At 54.7% G+C, this 17,969-nt stretch overlaps 2 protein-coding genes across 7 annotated transcripts in view; one reads left to right on the top strand and one right to left on the bottom strand.

The window, feature by feature from the left end:
- Positions 1–17,969, bottom strand: part of SLC4A5 (solute carrier family 4 member 5) — a 52,987-nt gene that overhangs the window by 31,537 nt on the left and 3,481 nt on the right. For 3 of the 5 annotated variants that reach the window (XM_032752449.3, XM_072917799.1, XM_072917801.1), the window contains exons 2-4: positions 6,293–6,501; positions 5,664–5,810; positions 3,105–3,175 (exon numbers count right to left, since the gene is read on the bottom strand). The gene's annotated coding sequence lies outside the window, so the exon portion shown is untranslated. Of the gene's footprint in view, positions 1–3,104; positions 3,176–5,663; positions 5,811–6,292; positions 6,524–17,969 lie in introns of those variants that run through there. The other 2 variants (XM_072917800.1, XM_032752448.3) reach the window with 2 other exon arrangements.
- TACR1 (tachykinin receptor 1) lies at positions 7,469–17,885 on the top strand. 2 transcript variants are annotated; one of them, XM_072917808.1, is made up of 6 exons: positions 7,469–8,256; positions 8,352–8,775; positions 11,582–11,776; positions 13,742–13,892; positions 14,412–14,608; positions 15,063–17,885. In XM_072917808.1, the coding sequence occupies exons 2-6, from the start codon at positions 8,378–8,380 to the stop codon at positions 15,355–15,357; spliced, it is 1,236 nt and encodes a 411-aa protein (XP_072773909.1). In that variant the 5' UTR covers positions 7,469–8,256; positions 8,352–8,377; the 3' UTR covers positions 15,358–17,885. The 2 variants fall into 2 exon arrangements, with proteins under 2 accessions (XP_072773909.1, XP_030145728.4); XM_030289868.4 differs by having other exon boundaries at positions 7,469–8,775.

The following is a 17,969-nucleotide window of genomic DNA, read 5'->3' as shown; positions in this document are numbered from 1 at the left end:
GAAATTCCAGGGAATGTTCTCCTGGAGAGGGGAAATTCCAGGGAATGTTCACCTGGAGAAGGATCCAGGAGAGCTGGGAATGTTCTCCTGGAGAGGGGAAATTCCAGGGAATGTTCTCCTGGAGAGGGGAAATTCCAGGGAATGTTCTCCTGGAGAGGGGAAATTCCAGGGAATGTTCTCCTGGAGAGGGGAAATTCCAGGGAATGTTCACCTGGAGAAAGATCCAGGAGAGGTGGGAATGCTCACCTGAATTCCCACGGAATTCCCTCCAAATTCTGGCAGGATCCAGCCCAATCCATCTTCCAAGGGTTGAAATTTGGGAGCAGATGAGGAAGATGAGGAGGGGAGTGCTCGTGCTGGGATCCATCAGCATTCCCAAGATTTCCCAATTAACTCCGGACCCATCAGCATTCCAGGGATTTCCCAATGGACTCCAGCTCCATCAGCATTCCAGGGATTTCTCCACAGCATTCCCAATTAATGGCAATATTCCAGCTCCATGAGCATTCCTTGGATTTCTCCCCAGCATTCCCAATTATCAGCACCACTCCAGCTCCATCAGGGCTTGGATCCCTGCAGATTTCTCCCCATTAGCGCTCCAAATTAATTAGCATCTCCATTAACATTCCCAATTAGCAGCTTCATTAGCATTCCCAATTAGCAACTAATGGATTGGGATGAGATCACCTGGGATGGGCTGTTCCAGCCTTCAGTGCCACATAAAACCGGGAAGAATCCCAAAATCCCAAAATTTGGGGTGTCCCTGGGACTGAAGGGCAAATCCCAACCTGAATGATTCCAGGATTCTGGGAGAACTGGGAATGCTCAGCTGCAGAAGGGAAATTCCAGGGAGAGCTTCCAGAACATTCCAGAGCCTGAAGGGGCTCCAGGAGAGCTGGAGAGGGATTTGGGATGAGGGATGAAGGGACAGGGTTCAAAGTGGGAAATTTGAAATGGGATTTTGGGATTTTGGGATGGAATCGGGGTGGCGGTCTCGGATGGAACTCCCAGAGCAGCTGGGGCTGCTCCTGGATCCCTGGGAATGTCCAAGCACCCTGGGAAATTGGGAATTGTCCCCGTGGCTGGCCCTGGATGGGATTTGAGGCCAGGAAATTCCCAAGGGATTTGGCTCTCTTGGTTCTTTTCCCGGAATTCTGGGGCTGGTTCCTGAAGGAACGAGGCCAAATCCATCCCAAGGTTTTGGTGCTTCCCAGGTTCCGGAGCCTTTGGTGAGGTCTCACTTCCCAAAAAACCTCCAAGGCAGAGCCGAGGGCTTTCCCTCTTGGAAAAGCCATGGAAATCCCACAGATTCCTGGAGATTCCCTGGATTTTCCTCCTGGAGCAGCCTCCAGACCCAGCTTGGGGAGTTTGGGTGGGAAGGGGCCATGAATCCCATCCCATCCCATCCCATCCCAAAATCCTAGGCTGCTCCAGCATTCCCCAAAAAAATTCCCCAAATTCCCTCCCTTGGCATTGAGGGGATTTTCCCCTCCCCCTCCTGAGGTTTTGGGGGTTTTTTTGGACCAAATTCTCCCAAAAAAAACCACGGGAGTGGAAAAATACCCAAAAAGCTCCTGGGCTCCCTGCAGCCTTCTTCCCGGCAGGAATCTTCATCAAGGTCTTGATTAACGAGGAGCAAAAAATCTGCATCTCATTTGCATATCAGGCCAATTAAACCCCTTCACATTCCCCGGTTTTCCATTAAAAACCCCAGGAATTCTCCTGGAATTCTCCTGGCTGCTGCTCCCGGAGAGCCGAGCTCGGCAGAGTTTGGGACTTTTCCCAAACTTCCTCCAAAATCCTGGCTGGGAAATTTGGGATTTTCCAGGATCCCGAGGTTCCGTCCTGGCCCAGAATCCCAGGAGCAGGAGCAGCCTCAGGAATTTCCCGCAAAGTTTTGGGGTTGGATCAAAGAAATTTTAAGGAAAATTTTGCTCTGGGAAATTTTGGAGGGGATTTTCCTGGAATTTTGGGGTTTTTCCCTGCTCACCCCGAGGACAATGGGGCAGAGAGGATTTCCTGGAATTTGGGGATTTCCCTGGGAATTTTGGGATCCCATCCCCGAATTCCAATCCCATTCCCTGCATCTCCACTTCCCAATTTTTCCCTGCTCCCAGGGAAGCCGATGAGTTAAAAAAAAAGGGAATTTTTCCCATTTTTCCCCATTTTAGAGGGGTTTGGGCATGGCTGAGATCCATCCCCACTTCCACACTTTAATTCCAAGGGACAAATCCGTCTTTTCCCCAGGCAGGGATGGATTTGGTGGCTCTCAGCCATCCCAAAAAATCCCCAAAATCCCCAACCAGCCCCTCAGGGAATTCTCTTCCTGTCAGGATAAATAGGGATCAAATTCTACAGCTACAAAGGAAAAAAAAAATCCAATTATAAAATCTCTTTTTTTCCTGCAGGGAAGATAAAAAAATTCCAATCAAAGTCATTCCGAGTTCTCCACGGAATAAAAACGAGCCAGGTCCGGAGCAGCTCCTCCCTCCCCATGGAAAACAATCGGAATTGGAGATTTCCCCCCCAAAAAAAAACCTTGGAATTTTCCATGGAAAACCCTGGAATGGCCAGGAAAGGCTGGAGTGCTTGGAAAAGCAGGGAAAAAAGGGATTTTTCCCATTTTTTAAGCACCAAACTCATTCAGGAGCAGATTCTGGGATGTTTTTCCCTCTAATCCCGTTTTCCAAGGAAAAGCAGGAAAAATTCTTGGGATCCTCCTGCTCTGCTCCATCCCACGCAATTCCATAGTCAGGAATGAAAATTTAATTTTTGGGAATGACGATGGAATTTTTGGGAATGACAGTGCCATGGTCAGGGATAAAAATTCAATTTTGGGGAATAACTATTCTGGTTTTGGGAATGATAATGGAATTTCTGGGAATGACCATCCCATTTTTGGGAATGACTATTCCATTTTTGGGAATGACCATCCCATTTTTGGGAATGGCCATCCCATTTTTGAGAAAAACCATCTTGTTTTGGGAATGACAATGGAATTTTTGGGAATGACGATCCCGTCTCCAGGACCGCCAATGGAATTCCAGGAACACCAATGGAATTCCAGGAACGCAAATGGAATTCCAGGGAATCCCCCATCCCACCTTGCTCCAAAGATGATCTCCAGGAGGATCAGCAGCCGCTCCGTCAGGAAGATCAGCAGGAGCACCTGGAACTGAAACGGGGAAAGGACGGATGATCCCAAATCCGTGTCCCACAGGGACACCAGGAATTCCTCACCGGAATTCTGGGTTTTCCTGGAATTTGGGCCAAAATTCCACCTTGGTGTCCCCTGTGTGTCACCGTCCATCCCGGAGGGGGGGATTGGGAGGGATCGGGAAGGGATTGGGAACAGACTGGGAAGGAGATTGGGAAGGGATCGGGAATGGATCAAGAAGGGACAGGGAAGGGATCAGGAATGATTGGGAAGGGATCAGGAAGGGATTGGGAAGGAGCCAGAGGGTCTCCCCCCGCACAAAGCTCCAAACAAATTCCAGATTCCTTGGAGAAACTTCCCGAGGAAATCGTTCTCCGGCCCTGGATGCTGAGTCAGGCAGAGCCGCTCGGTTCCGATTCAATTAACGCGGCCGCTAATGAGCTCATCCATCCCAGTCCCGCAGGAGCCCGGGATTGATGAATCCTCCTGGGAGCTGCTCCTTCCCTCCCTTAACGAGCTCCGAGCTTTTGGTCCTCGTTAATTATTCCCAAATCAGACATTCCAGCCCGAGACACCAAATTTGGGGTTCATTCCCGTCCCTCCGGAGCAGATTTGAGGTTAATTCCTGTCCCTCCGGAGCAGATTTAATTCCTGTCCCTCTGGAGCAGATTTAATTCCTGTCCCTCTGGAGAAGATTTGAGGTTAATTCCTGTCCCTCTGGAGCAGATTTAATTCCTGTCCCTCTGGAGCAGATTTGGGGTTAATTCCTGTCCCTCTGGAGCAGATTTGGGGTTAATTCCTGTCCCTCTGGAGCAGATTTGGGGTTAATTCCTGTCCCTCTGGAGCAGATTTGAGGTTAATTCCTGTCCCTCTGGAGCAGATTTAATTCCTGTCCCTCTGGAACAGATTTGGGGTTAATTCCCGTCCCTCTGGAGCAGATTTGGGATTAATTCCTATCAATTCCTGTCCCTCTGGAGCAGATTTGGGATTAATTCCTATCAATTCCCGTCCCTCCGGAGCAGATCTGGGGTTAATTCCTGTCCCTTCGGAGCAGATTTGGGGTTAATTCCTGTTAATTCCTGTCCCTCTGGAGCAGATTTTGGGTTAATTCCCATCCCTCTGGAGCACAAATCCTGTGGGTTGGGGCTGGGGTTGGGGTTCCAGGCCATCGATCCCGATCCCGGGATTTGGGATTTGGGAGCGGCTGTTCCTGCGGATAAACGGGAGCGGAGGCGGGAGATGGATGGAGCTGTCAGCTCCATCTGAGCGGGCACAAATCATCGCAATTCCAGCGGGAATTCCACTGCTCCGGGGAGAAACCAGGGGAGAAACCAGCCCAGCTCCTACTGAACACCAATCCCAGATCATTTCAACAAAAATCCAGGTTTAAACACCAATCCCAGATCCTTTAGAACACAAATCCCGGGCTGCACCAATTCCAGATCCTTTGGAACACAAATCCAGGGTTAAACACAATCCCAGATCCTTTGGACAAAAATCCAGGGTTAAACACAAATTCCAGATCCTTTAAAACACAAGTCCAGGTTTAAACACCAATCCCAGATCCTTTGGAATGCAAATCCAGGTTTAAACAGCATCCCAGATTTTTTTGACACAAATTCAGATACTTTTAAACACGGACCTGGATCCTTTTAAATCCAAATCCTGATCCTTTTAAAGATCAGGATCCCAGATCCTTTAAAACATAGATCCCAGATCTTTTTAAATCCAAATACCAATCCCTTTAAATCCAAACCCGGATCCTTTAAAACACAAATCCCAAATTTTTAAAACACAAATCCCAGATCCTTTAAAACACAAATCCCAGATCCTTTTAAAGACAATCCCAAACTCTTTAAACCACAATCCCGGATCCCTTCAAACACAATTTCCCTGTTTTTCCATGAAAATCCCAAAAGCTGCAGCTGCCAGGCCCAGCTCAGCTCCAGGAGCTGCTCCAGGGCCTCTTTCCCTGCTCACTTTTGTTCCCGGGAATTCTCCTGGAAGGGCCAATTCCCAACCCCCCAAGGGCTCTGATTGCTGCCTCCTCTTCCTGTCCTCACAATTCCCGGCTTTTCACCGCCCCATTCCCAAAAAACCGGCTGCCCTGGGAGGGGGAGGCGCTGCTCCTGAGAATTCTCCTTTCCTTGGGAATTCTCCTTTCCTTGGGAATTCTCTTTTCCTTGGAATTCGCATCCCGGGATGGACCTCGGGAGGGAAAATACTGTGGAATTCCCTCCATGGAATTTCCAAACCATGGAGATTACTCCAGATCCATGGAACTCCCAAACCATGGAGGTGACCCTGGATCCATGGAATTCCCTCCTTAAGACCTCCCAGACATGGTTTGGACTTGGAATCCATGGAATTCCCTCCCGGGGATCCCTCAGACATGGAGATGACCCCGGATCCAATTTTCCAGAAAATGGCGGAAAATAGGGGAAAAATAGGGGAAAAAATAGGGGAAAATAGGGAAAAAACAGGGGAAAATCAGGGAAAAACGTACTGAGAAGAGCATGGCGTAGGCAGAGAGCGCGAATTTGATGCCGTAGGAATAAAAGTGGGAATCGCGGCAGGTCCGGGCCATCCTCGGCTCTTCCCGGCTGGAATTCCTGCAGGAATTGGAACTCCCGGCTCTTCCCGGCTGGAATTCCTGTGGGGAATTTGAACTTGGGACCGATTTCCGCCCGCAGGGGCCGAGCACGGCCGCGTTAACCCTTTAAAGGCTCCGCCTTTCCAGCTCCCATTCCCACATTCCCAGCTCCCATTTCCATTCCCACATTTCCATGTCCTAGTCCCAGCTCCCATTCCCAGTTCCCATTCCCACATTCCCACTCCCTCATTCCCAGCTCCCATTCCCAAATTCCTATTCCCAGCTCCCATTCCCTCATTCCCAGTACCCATTCCCAGCTCCCATTCCCGCATTCCCAGCTCCCATCCCCATGTTTTTAGGGAATGCTGCCATCGAGCAGCATTCCCGGGATGGAGCGGGAGGAGCGCCCGGCCCCCCTGGGAACGCCGGGAATTTCTTTATTCCCGCCTGGAATAAACCCCGGGATCGCTCTGGGAGCGAAGAATTCCAGCGGCTCCCTCACCCCTCGCTCAGCTCCCAGCCCGAATTCCTCCGGGATTTACCTGGGAGCGGCTCCGCGGCCCCAAATCCGGGATTTGGGATCGCCCGCGGCCGCACCGGAGCAGCGAGGAGAAGGAGAAGCGGCGGCGCATCCCGAGGGAGCGGCAGAATTCCCGAGGGGAAAGCGCTCCTGGCAGAATTCCCGACTGGAGCAGCAGGGCCGGCGTGGATCTGGCAGCAGCAGAGTTCAAATCCCTGGATACGATCCGGGCTGCGGGAAGGGACAATTCCCTGATCCCAGTTTAACTAAATTAACTGGGGAGATGAGGGAATTTCAGGGAGAGGGAATTTCCAGCCCTTTTTTGGGCAGGCTGAAAAGGCTCGGGATAAATAAAAATAAAATCAATCAATAATCGATAAATCACCGATAAAACCCCGGAGCTTTGCCGCTACCGGGATCTTTACATTCCCGCTGATTTTGGGGTCAGGCCCCAAAAGTGCCGGGGAGATTTGGGGTGGGGGAAAAGGTGGGAAAGGGGATGGGGGGAAGGGAAATTTGGGATGGGGAAAGGCGGAGGAGCCGCTGCCAGCGGAGGTCGGAAAGGCGGCGGCGGCGGCGGAGCCCCCCGGGAACGGGGAGGGGACGGAGGGGGACAAGGGGGGACCGGGGGGGACAAGGGGAGGGGACAGAAGGGACCGGGAGAAGGACCTGGGGGGGACAAGGGGGGACCGGAGAAGGGACAGAGGGGAGCGGGGGACGGTGGGGGGATAAGGGGAGGGGACCGGGGGTCCAAGGGGAGGGGACAGAAGGGACCGGGGCCGGGGGAGGGCTGTCCCCGGCCGGCTCTGCCCTCCCCGCTCTGGCACCGCCCGCGCCGCCCATAAAAGCGCCGCTCCTGCCTCGCCCGCCGCAGTCGGGTCCGCGGCACCGGCTGCGCCCCGAGCCCGCGGCTGGGCCGGGCCGAGCCGAGCCGAACCGGGGCGGCCGGGACCGAGCGGGAATCCGCATCTCGAACTGGGGGATCCGCATCTCGAACCGGAGAATCCGCATCCCGAACCGAGCCGGGATCCGCATCCCGAACCGGGGAATCCGCATCCCGAACCGGCTGCATCCGGAACCGACTTCATCCCGAACCGGGGGGAACCCGCATCCCGAACCGGAGAATCTGCATCCCGAACCGAGCGGGGATCCGCATCCCGAACCGAGCGGGGATCCGCATCCCGAACCGAGCGGGGATCCGCATCCCGAACCGGGGAATCTGCATCCAGAACCGGCTGCAGCAGGTACCGAGAGGAACCGCACCCCGAACCGGCTGCTTCCCGAACCGACTGAATCCCGAACCGGGAGGGATCCGCACCTGCTCCGCTGCCCCTGCAGCCCAGGCTGGTGCCGAACCGGGCAGAACCCGCATCCCGAACCGGCTGCATCCCGAACCGGTAGGAATCCGAACCCTGGGGAAGCCGCAGCCGAGCCCGGAGGGACCCGGACCCTGAACCAGCCCCGCACGCTGAGCCAGCCGTGCCTGAACCGGGTGGGTCCCGCACCCCGAACCGTACGGAACCCGCACCCCGAACCGGGTGGATCCCGCACCCCGATCCGGGTGGATCCCGCACCCCGATCCGGGTGGGTCCCGCACCCCGAACCGGGTGGGTCCCGCACCCCGAACCGGGCGGATCCCGCACCCCGACCCAGCCGTGCCATGGCTGCGCTCCCAGCTCCGGCTGCCCCTGGACACTGGAGGGACCAGAACCCCAAATCTGCTGCACCCTGACGGGTTCTGCACCCCAAACTGGGAGGTGCCCATGCCCTGAAGCAGCCACGCACCCCAAAGTGGCTGAGTGAGGAGGTTCCTGCACCCCAAAACTGGCTGTGCACTGATCCTACTGCATCCTAAACTAGTGGGGCCCTGCACCCCAAAGTGGCTGATCCAGGTGCTCTCTGCACCCCGACCTTGCTGATCCGGAGGTCCCTCACCCCAGTCTTGCTGATCTTGAGGTCCTTCACCCCAGTTTTGCTGATCCGGAGGTTCCTGCACCCCAATCTTGCTGATCCAGGAGATTCCTGCACCCCAAAGTGGCTGATCCAGGAGATTCCTGCACCCCAATCTTGTTGATCCGGAGGTCCCTCACCCCGATCTCCCGGGGCCATGGATGAGTCCCCGCCGCTGGCGGCCGAGCTGGAGCTGGAGCCCCTCAACGCCTCCCTGAACGAGTCCTGGGCCAACCCGTTCGTGCAGCCGCCGTGGCAGGTGGCCCTGTGGGCCGTGGCCTACGCCCTGATCGTGGTGGTGGCCGTGGTGGGCAACGCCGTGGTCATGTGGATCATCCTGGCGCACAAGCGGATGCGCACGGTCACCAACTACTTCCTGGTGAACCTGGCCTTCGCCGAGGCCTCCATGGCCGCGCTCAACACCGTGGTGAACTTCAGCTACGCCGTGCACAACGAGTGGTACTTCGGGCCCGCCTACTGCCGCTTCCACAACTTCTTCCCCATCGCCGCCGTCTTCGCCAGCATCTACTCCATGACGGCCATCGCGCTGGACAGGTCAGTGACGGGCTCGGCGCTGGCCGGAGCCTGGGGACGGTCAGTGACCAGGGTGGGATGGTCCCTGCCCAGTTCCTGCCAGATCTCAGATCCCACTAGGCCATGAGCCAAAGCTCTGCTGGATCCCAAGTGATCCCACTGGAGCTGTGATCCCAGATCCCACTGGAGCTGTGATCCCAACCTCAGCCGGATCCCAGATCCCACTGGATCATAATCCTAAACACAGCCGGATACCAGATCCCACTGGATCACGATCCCAAGCTCCATTGGATCCCAGATCCCACTGGATCATGATCCCAAGCTCAGCCGGATCCCAGATCCCACTGGATCATAATCCCAAGCACAGCCGGATCCCAGATCCCACTGGAGCTGTGATCCCAAGCTCAGCCGGATCCCAGATCCCACTGGATCATGATCCCAAGCTCCATTAAATCCCAGATCCCACTGGATCATGATCCCAAGCTCAGCCGAATACCAGATCCCACTGGATCATGATCCCAAGCCCCATTGGATCCCAGATCCCACTGGATCATGATCCCAAGCTCAGCCGGATCCCAGATCCCACTGGATCACAATCCCAAACTCCATTAAATCCCAGATCCCACTGGATCATGATCCCAAGCTCTGTTAAATCCCAGATCCCACTGGATCATGATCCCAAGCTCAGCCGGATCCCAGTGGTACTGGGGGTCCCAAACCCCCGGAACCCGCAGGAAGTCTCCATTCCCTTCCCGGGAATTTGGGGCCATTTCCCCCTGGAGCCCCAGGACAAATCCCGGCTCCGGAGCTGCCCCGTGGCTCCCTCCTGTTCCCAGGCTCTGCCTCCTCTCCCTGTTCCCAGGGAATAAAGGGAATTCTGGCCGGGATCCGGGGGGGAGGACGCTTTTCCTGCCCTTTTCCAGCGCCGCTGGCTCCAGGATTCCCTGCAGGAAGCAGGGCTGGGGGTGGATGAGGCTCCCTGGGCATTAAAAACAGCCTCAGGTTTGGTTTTGTCACCGAATCCTCTCCCTAAAATCCATGGAATTGAGGCAATCAATAAAAACCGGCATATTTCCAGTTCCTCTCCCACGGTGTGGTTCCAGGAGGATCCTTGGGATCAGCTGGAAAAGCCCCTCTGGAGCTGGGATGAATTCCAGGGATTATTTTTTTGGGTGAACAATTTAATTTACAGACTCTGATCCATGCCAAAAAAAAAAACCAGGAGAGCAAACCCAGGGAAGCTGCAGTAAAACAGGGAGGTCTGGGAGGCTGGGGCTGGAATTTTTCGAGGATTAGCATTCCCAAAAAATCTTCCTGCACCTCAAACGCTGAAGAGAGGCTCAGTTTTCCCAAAAAACCCAGGCTCCCACCTGGAAGCTGCAGCCTCCATGTGCTGCATCCCAAATTCCAGCCAGGAATGGGGAAGGGAACAAATCCCAAATCCCATCCTCAGCCCCTCCAAAGCTTGGGAAAATTCCTCGTTTTCCTCTGGCTGGGAGCTGACAATGGAGCTGAAAGGCAGGAAAAGCTGGAATGAGTTCCAGGAGCCTGGGAGGGAGAATTCCCAGTTCCCAGAGCTGGAACTGGGAATGGGCAGAGCTGGAACTGGGAATGGGAATGGGGAGAGCTGGGAATGGGATTGGGAATGGGAAGAGATGGGATTGGGAATGGGATTGGGAATGGGGAGAGCTGGGACTGGGAACAGGAATGGGGAAAACTGGGAATGGGATTGGGAATGGGCAGAGCCAGAGCCAGGATTTGGAACGGGCAGATTTCAGAATTCTCAATTGGGGCTAGAATTCCCAATTCCCACCAAAAATCAGGGAAGCAGCATGGAACGAGCCTCGTGTTCCCAAAGTCCTGGATGGGCTGGGATTGGGAAGGATCTCAAATCCCACCCAGTGCCACCTTCCCTATCCCAGGTCGCTCCAGACCCTCCAGCCCTTCCTGGCACTTCCCAGGATCCAGGGGAACCCACGGCTCCCCCGGAATCCCCAGTGGGATTTTCTGTAGGATCCATCGTGGATCTGTGCGGGATTTTTGCTGGAAGTTCCTCCATCCCCTCCTTCCCCTGGAGCTGCTCCAGCCCTGGGCACGAAAGAAAAACAGCCGGAAGTTGTTCCGAACACTCAGGACAATGGCAGGAAATTCGGGATCGGGGCTGGCACTGCGGGAAGTGCCTCAGGAAAATCCCAAAGAATTCAGAGCCCTGCAGCTCCCTCGGCTCCCAGATTCCTGCCCCATCCTTTGTTTTCCCAAAGGGAACCCTGGGATTTTCCAGCTCCCATTCCTGCTCTTCCCAATTTCCAGCCATATTCCTGCTTTTCCCAGAGGGAACCCTGGGATTTTCCAGATCCCATTTCTGCTCTTCCCAAAGATGGAACTCCAGGATTTTCCAGCCACATTCCCACTTTTCCTAAAGGGAATACTGGCATTTTCCAACCCTGATTCCCACTGTTCCCAAAAGGAACCCCAGGATTTTCCATCCCTGATTCCTGCTGTTCCCAGAGCCAGAACCCTGGTACTTTCCAGCCTATATTTCCACTCTTCCCAAAAGGAACCCCAGGATTTTCTGGCCATATTCCCACTGTTCCCAGAGCCAGAACCCCGGGATTTTCCAGCCCTGATTCCCGCTGTTCCCAGAGCCAGAACCCCAGAATCTCCCAGCCCCGATTCCCGCTGTTCCCAGGCCAGAACCCCGGGATTTTCCAGCCCCGATTCCCGCTGTTCCAAGGCCAGAACCCCGGGATTTTCCAGCCCCGATTCCCGCTGTTCCCAGGCCGGAACCCAGGATTTTCCAGCCCCGATTCCCGTTTTTCCCGCACAGGTACATGGCCATCATCCACCCGCTGCGGCCGCGCCTCTCGGCCGCGGCCACCAAGGCTCTGATTGGGCTGATCTGGCTGCTGGCGCTGCTCCTGGCCTTTCCCCAGGGATATTTCTCCGTCACCGCCGAGCTCCCGGGACGCCTCGTCTGCCTCGTGGAGTGGCCGGAGCCCGGCGGAGCCATGTCCGGGAAAACGTGAGTGGGAACAACGGGAAAAACGGGCTGGGAGAGGGGAATTCCACTCTGGAATTCCACTGGAGCCAGGGCAGGTGTCAGGTCCAGGAGTGGCCAGTGTCAAACCCTCCCTGTATCCTTTGTCACCTCATTCCCAGAGTGGCATCGCTCCATTCCAGAATATTCCCAGATTCCCAGCCCGGAATGAGGCAGCTGCTGATTGGGACAGAACATTCCGGTGGCTTTTCCAAAGGCTGATCCCAAAGGAAAACGTCGCTGCTAAATCCACAAAGGATCTGCATCCCATGCTCCAGGAAACTGGGAAAACTGGGAAAACTGGGAAAACTGGGAAAGGAGATCCCCGGCAGCTTCAGGATGGCAAATCCCAAAGAATTTTGGGATTGGGAGGAACTCACGGCTCGGCGGCGTCTCCACTCTCGGGAATCCCGGGATGGGATTTTCCTGCCCTAAATAACTCGGGACAGGTGTTTGGGTCATTCCAGAGGCGTCATTCCAGCCCCTTCCCCGCTCCACGGCCTCCGAGTGGATATTCCGGGAACGCTGCGGTGGCAGCTGCTCCGTTTGTGGTGCCAGGAGGAAAAAATTCCATTCTTTTTCCAGTTCCCAGAGAAAACAGGAGGAAAAACCAGGGAAAACAGGGAATTCCAACACTGTGGGGGAATTCCTCTGGAAAACCTCTGAGGAGCACAAGCCCGGTGTGCAGAGAGTACCAGAGCTGGTTTTTCCCTGGAAAACATCCCAGAGCTGAGAATTAATTCTGTGGGATTCCATCTGGCCATTGATCCCAGCTTCCCAACGGGATCAGGAATTCCGTTTGGGGTTTTGAGGGGAGGGAGAAGCCGCCCCTGGATCCTGTGGGAATGCAGGGATGTCCCTTCCATGCCAACAGTCCCGGGATTCCCAGGGAAAAGGAGGCAGCAGCTCCATCCTCCATCCCGCACCAGACCCTAAAACCCTTCCAGCTGCAAACCCCAAATCTCCTGGAGTGCTGCGATCCCGGGAATGCTGCAGGCAGAACAATTCCCACTGCTTTTCCATGTTTTCCATGCCTGCCATCCCAAAAGGATTCCCGGAGCTGTCTGGAAGGGCTCTCGGAGCCCAGACCCCTCTGGGAACGGGGCTCTGCGCTGCTGACGTTATCCTGCAGCTCCTCCAGACATTCCTGCAGCGCTCCGAGGATCCGGAATTCCATGGGAACAGCAACAAAATCCTCCTCCGGAGCCGCCGAGACGCCTCTGGAATGAGCAAAACAAAATCCAGCCCTGCCAAGGTCATCCCAAATGGAATTAGGGCCGGGAAAATCAGATTCCAGTAGCGAGCAGCAGCGGGGCCAGGGCCAGTCCCGCTCCCCACGGGAGAATTCCCGGAGTCGCTCCTCACCCTCCGGAGCCAGGATTCAATCCAAGCTCCCGGGAAGAGGAACAGGGCCTGGATTGGAGTCCAAATCCTTGGAAAGACAGAGGAGCTGGGAGCCCAAAAAATTTTTGGAGCCCAAAAATCCACCCAGAGGCCCCAAACCCTTGGGAATAAGATTCCCGCTAACCAGGCAGGATTTGGGAAGTTTTCCAGCCACGTTTGTGGACTCAGGTTTTAGGGAAGAGGATTTTCCACAAGGTCGGAGCCTCCATCCCCCTCCTGTGCTTAAACCTGGAATTATTAGATTTCCTTTTAAACCAACTCCTCTCCAAGAGAAGTCCTCACTGATCCACAGCATTCCCAGATTTCCCACGGTATTCCCAGTGCTTCCACGGCATTCCCAATGCTGGATTCTCAGGGATTATCCTATTTTTCAAGGTCCCACCATTCCTCCATGACCATTCCGCTGGATTCTCAGGAATTACCCCATTTTTTCCAGGTACCACTTTTCCATGTCCATCCTGCCGGATCCTCAGGGATTTTTCAAGGTCCCACCATTTTCCCATGTCCATCCTGATGGATCCTCAGGGATTATCCCATTTTTTCCAGGTACCACTTTTCCATGACCGTGCTGCTGTACCTGCTGCCGCTGCTGGTGATCGGCTGCGCCTACGCCGCCGTCGGCCGCACGCTCTGGGCCAGCGCCATCCCCGGAGACTCCTCCGACCGCTACCACGAGCAGGTGTCGGCCAAGAGGAAGGTGAGGAATTCCGGGAGGGGATGGATCCATAATCCATGCCCAATCTCCACAAGGTGAGGAATTCTGGGAGGGGATGGATCCAGAATTCCTGGCCAACCTTCACAAGGTGAGAAATTCCAGGAAAGACTGGATCCAGAGTTCCTGGCCAGTCCCAGCTCCAAACCCTTCATTATGGAGCAGGTGAGGACTTGGTGGATGGGTTTAGGAGATGTCCTGACACCAAAGTGGCTCAGCCGAGATGTTCCTGGTTGGAAAGGTCTCCAAGGCCAAAAAAAGGCTGGAATGACCAATGGATGGGATGAAGATGGAGCAGAGTCCTGTGGACATCTCCTCCACTAAAGATGCTGACTGCACATTCCCAGTTGGAAGGGCTATTCCCGAGGGTGGAATGACTGATGGATGGGTTTAGGACACTTCCTCCACAGGTGTGGTTCAGCTGGGATGTTGACCACGGGTTCCCAGTTGGAAAGGCCATTCCAGAGGGTGGAATGGCTGCAGGATCGCCCTCTCCCGTGGCAGGTGGTGAAGATGATGATCATGGTGGTGTGCACCTTCGCGCTCTGCTGGCTGCCCTACCACGTCTACTTCACGCTGCAGTACCTGCGGCCCCAGTGGTACCTGCAGAGCTTCATCCAGCAGGTCTACCTGGCCATCATGTGGCTGGCCATGAGCTCCACCATGTACAACCCCATCATCTACTGCTGCCTCAACGACAGGTGGGAGCACCGCCGAGCTCGGCAACGCGCAGCAGGGTCCCGGAGGAGAGGGTGGATGGGGATTTTTTGGGATGGTTCTGTCTCGCCCTCTGCCACTTCCAGTGGAGGTGGGGGTGGCACAATTCTTACCTGGAGTCTTTCCTAATCCCTGTGGATTTTGAGGGCAAACATCAACTGAAACAGCCCCAATTAGGAACTGGGGTTTACAGGGGGTTTTTCCATTTCTCAGGGGGTTTTTCCGACCCTCAGTGAAAGATGGAAATTTTGTCATGTTTAGAAAAGCTCAGCTTTGTTTCCCCCTTCCTTTGGCCATGTCCATATCTCTTCCCACTCCTTTGGCCACATCCATCCCACTCCTTTGGGCACATCCATGTCTTTCCTCATTCCTTTGGCCATCTCCATCCCATTCCTTTGGCCCCATCCATGCCCGTGTCCATGCCACCCCTGTGGCCAGGTTCCGGGTGGGATTCAAGCACGCCTTCCGGTGGTGCCCGTGGGTCAGCGCCGGCGAGTACGAGGGGCTGGAGCTGCGCTCGGCGCGCTTCCTGCACACGCACAGCTCCGTGTCCAAGCTCAGCCGCATGGACACCGCCACCGTGGCTTCGGCACTCTGCGCGGCCGACGAGGAGCCGGACGAGCCCGGCCGGGCCGAGCGGCTCTCCCTGGACATGACCTCCAACGGCTCCTCCCGCAGCGACTCCAAGACAGTCTCTGAGAGCTTCAGCTTCTACTCCAACACCCTCACCTAGGGCTGTCCCCTCAGTGCCACCTCGGTGTCACCGCCCTGCTTGTGCTGTGCTGGTGTTTCCCACGCTGTTTTCCCGTCTCTTTTCCTTGGGATGAGTTCCACCGTGGGGCCGGACACCAGGAATGTTTGCGCTGCCTGGCTGGAGATGAAGGGGATGCAGGAACGGGACAGAGCCGGGTTTTCCTCCGGAATTCCAATGCTGGCCGGCGCTTCCGTGCTCTCTGCAAGGCAGGAGGGACCTCTCGGTGCATCCCACCCCACGGAAAACAACCCCATCCTGCACCTCCCTCCTCCCATCCTTAATTTCATTCTCTCTCCCTGCTGGATATCCAGGAAGATCTTGAATCCCAAAATCCCAAAAAGGCTTTTTGCAGCTCCATGGGGAGTCACTGGCCACAGCGTGGATTTTGGGATTCAAACAGGCCTGGCCCTGGTTTGGGTCTGTTTGGCAGAAGAGCTGCGGCGCCTTTGGAAGCTGCAGCCAAGGATCCATCCGGGAGCCATTCCCATTGTTCCGAGCGTTTTTCTGGGATTGTCGTGGATACACGGCCTGCCCCGCCCATCCTTGTCTTTATTGTTGTTTTTGTTTTCTGTCCCTCGAGGGCTCCTCACAGCCGAGCATTCCAGGATGGAAGCACAGGATCCGCTGTTTACAGAGCATTCCCACAGGGAATGACGGGATTTGGGCTTTTGGGGATTTCTGTGTCCTTGCTGGAGCCTTGGTGTGAGGTCACAGAGCCCAGCCTCGGAGTTCCCAGGGTTTATTTCCCATTAAAATCCCCCTAATCGTAAAAAAATCCAATTTTCAGCCTTCAGGACCCACCATGGGGCCTTCCAGCCTTCCCCATTCTGGGATTTTGGGATTTATTCCTCTCCCAAACCCTGCCCCAAAATCCCCTGTCCAGCTGAAAAATGGCCACAATCATTATAATGCAAAGTTTAGCATGGGAATCCTCCTTTTCCTTGGAATATTCACCCCAAATCCCGTTCCCACTGGAATATCCACCCCAAATCCCATCCCTGTGGAATATCCACCTTAAATCCCATTCCTGCTGGAATATCTACCCCATATCCCATCCCTGTGGAATATCTACCCCATATCCCATCCCTGTGGAATATCCACCCCAAATCCCATCCCTGTGACTCTGACATCCCTGGGGAACTCGGGATTCAGGATTGCAGCAGCTGGAAGGCGCTTTCTGGGAAGTTCTTCCCATGGGAACATCCCAAGAGAGAGGGAACCCAACCCAACCGTCCTTCCCAAAGTGTCTTGGGATTGTCCCAGAGTGGATTTTCATTGGATAAATATTCCTTTGATGTGGAGAATGGTTTGTTATCCCTTAACGAGGGGAGGAGGGTAGGAGCAGGAAGCGGTGGAAAAACTAAAATTCCATAAAAAAGATGGATGATGGGTTTGGGACACCCTCTGTGAGAGGAGTTTGCCCTGGAATATCACTGAAACAGGAAACGGGACAATTCCCAAAATTCCTCCTCAAATTCAGGGCTGGGATGTATCCTTGATGGATCCCAGTTCCCCCTCCTGGGCTGGGCTTCCCAAATTCCGCTGCTCTGCCGGAAACGCGCAATCCGTGCTTTTCCAAGTGGGACATTCCAGGTGGGAACTGCAGGAGCATCCGGCCCCCGCTGGCAGTTCTGGCTGGCTGGAATTCTGGATTTTAATTAAAGCAGCCTTCCCGGGCTCAGCTCAATCCCACGGGCCCGGTAAGCTCCGGCTGTTGCTTTTCCATCAGTGATTTTATCCGAGAAAAAGGAGAGAAGGCACGAACAGCCACAGGTTCCTGGCCGAGCTTCCAGTGAACACCGGGCTGGATCCCCAATCCCAGCGGGATTCAGATCCCCACGGAGCCATTTTCTCTACCGGGACATCCCATCCCAGTGGGATTCAGACCCCAGTGGATCCATTGGGATCATCCGACCATCTTTCCCAGTGGGATTCAGATCCCCACAGAGCTGTTTGGGATTATCCCTTCCCAGTGGGATTCAGATCCTGATGAATCCATCGGGATCATCCCATCCCATATGGGTTCAGATCCCCACAGAGCTCTTTGGGATCATCCCTTCCCAGCAGGATTCAGATCCCCACAGAGCCATTTGGGATCATCTCTTCCCATATGGATTCAGATCCCAACGGATCCATCGGGATCATCCTATCCCTTTCACAGGGCTGTCCCTAATGGGGAATTTCACCCCTACCCCATAAAATGAGGTACCAAAATCCCCCTCAGCCACACAAGGAAAGGGAATTCCACATTCCCAGGGCTTTGGATTATTCTTCCATCTCCAATTCCATGGAAAACCCCCCAAGATCGGGGGTGACCCCAAAAAACCCCAAACTTTGTCAGTTTTGGTGCTTCCTGAGCAGGATCTGCAGCTCTGAGCGAGCCCATCCCGCTGAATTCCCTCTCTGGTTGTTCAGCCTCATTTCCATGGATGCACTCCAGCGTTTTGCATAAATGTTTGCTTAATGCAGAGTCCAAAATATCCCAGAAAATTAAAAAAAAAACCAAACAGGAATTCAAGGCGGATCCCTGGGCGGATCCCGCAGTTTCCATGGCACCCAGGGGGCTCAGGAATGATTTGGGTTCTTCAGGA

This window comes from Taeniopygia guttata, chromosome 22, assembly GCF_048771995.1.
Source record: "Taeniopygia guttata chromosome 22, bTaeGut7.mat, whole genome shotgun sequence".
Taxonomy (NCBI): domain Eukaryota; kingdom Metazoa; phylum Chordata; class Aves; order Passeriformes; family Estrildidae; genus Taeniopygia; species Taeniopygia guttata.
This window is presented reverse-complemented; position numbering and strand designations above follow the sequence as displayed.

Coding starts and splice junctions, on each gene's coding strand:
- TACR1 (XM_072917808.1), top strand. CDS start 8,378: ATGGATGAGTCCCCGCCGCTGGCGGCCGAGCTGGAGCTGGAGCCCCTC. Junction 8,776..11,581: donor ACGGCCATCGCGCTGGACAG/GTCAGTGACGGG, acceptor TTTCCCGCACAG/GTACATGGCCATCATCCACC. Junction 11,777..13,741: donor GGAGCCATGTCCGGGAAAAC/GTGAGTGGGAAC, acceptor CATTTTTTCCAG/GTACCACTTTTCCATGACCG.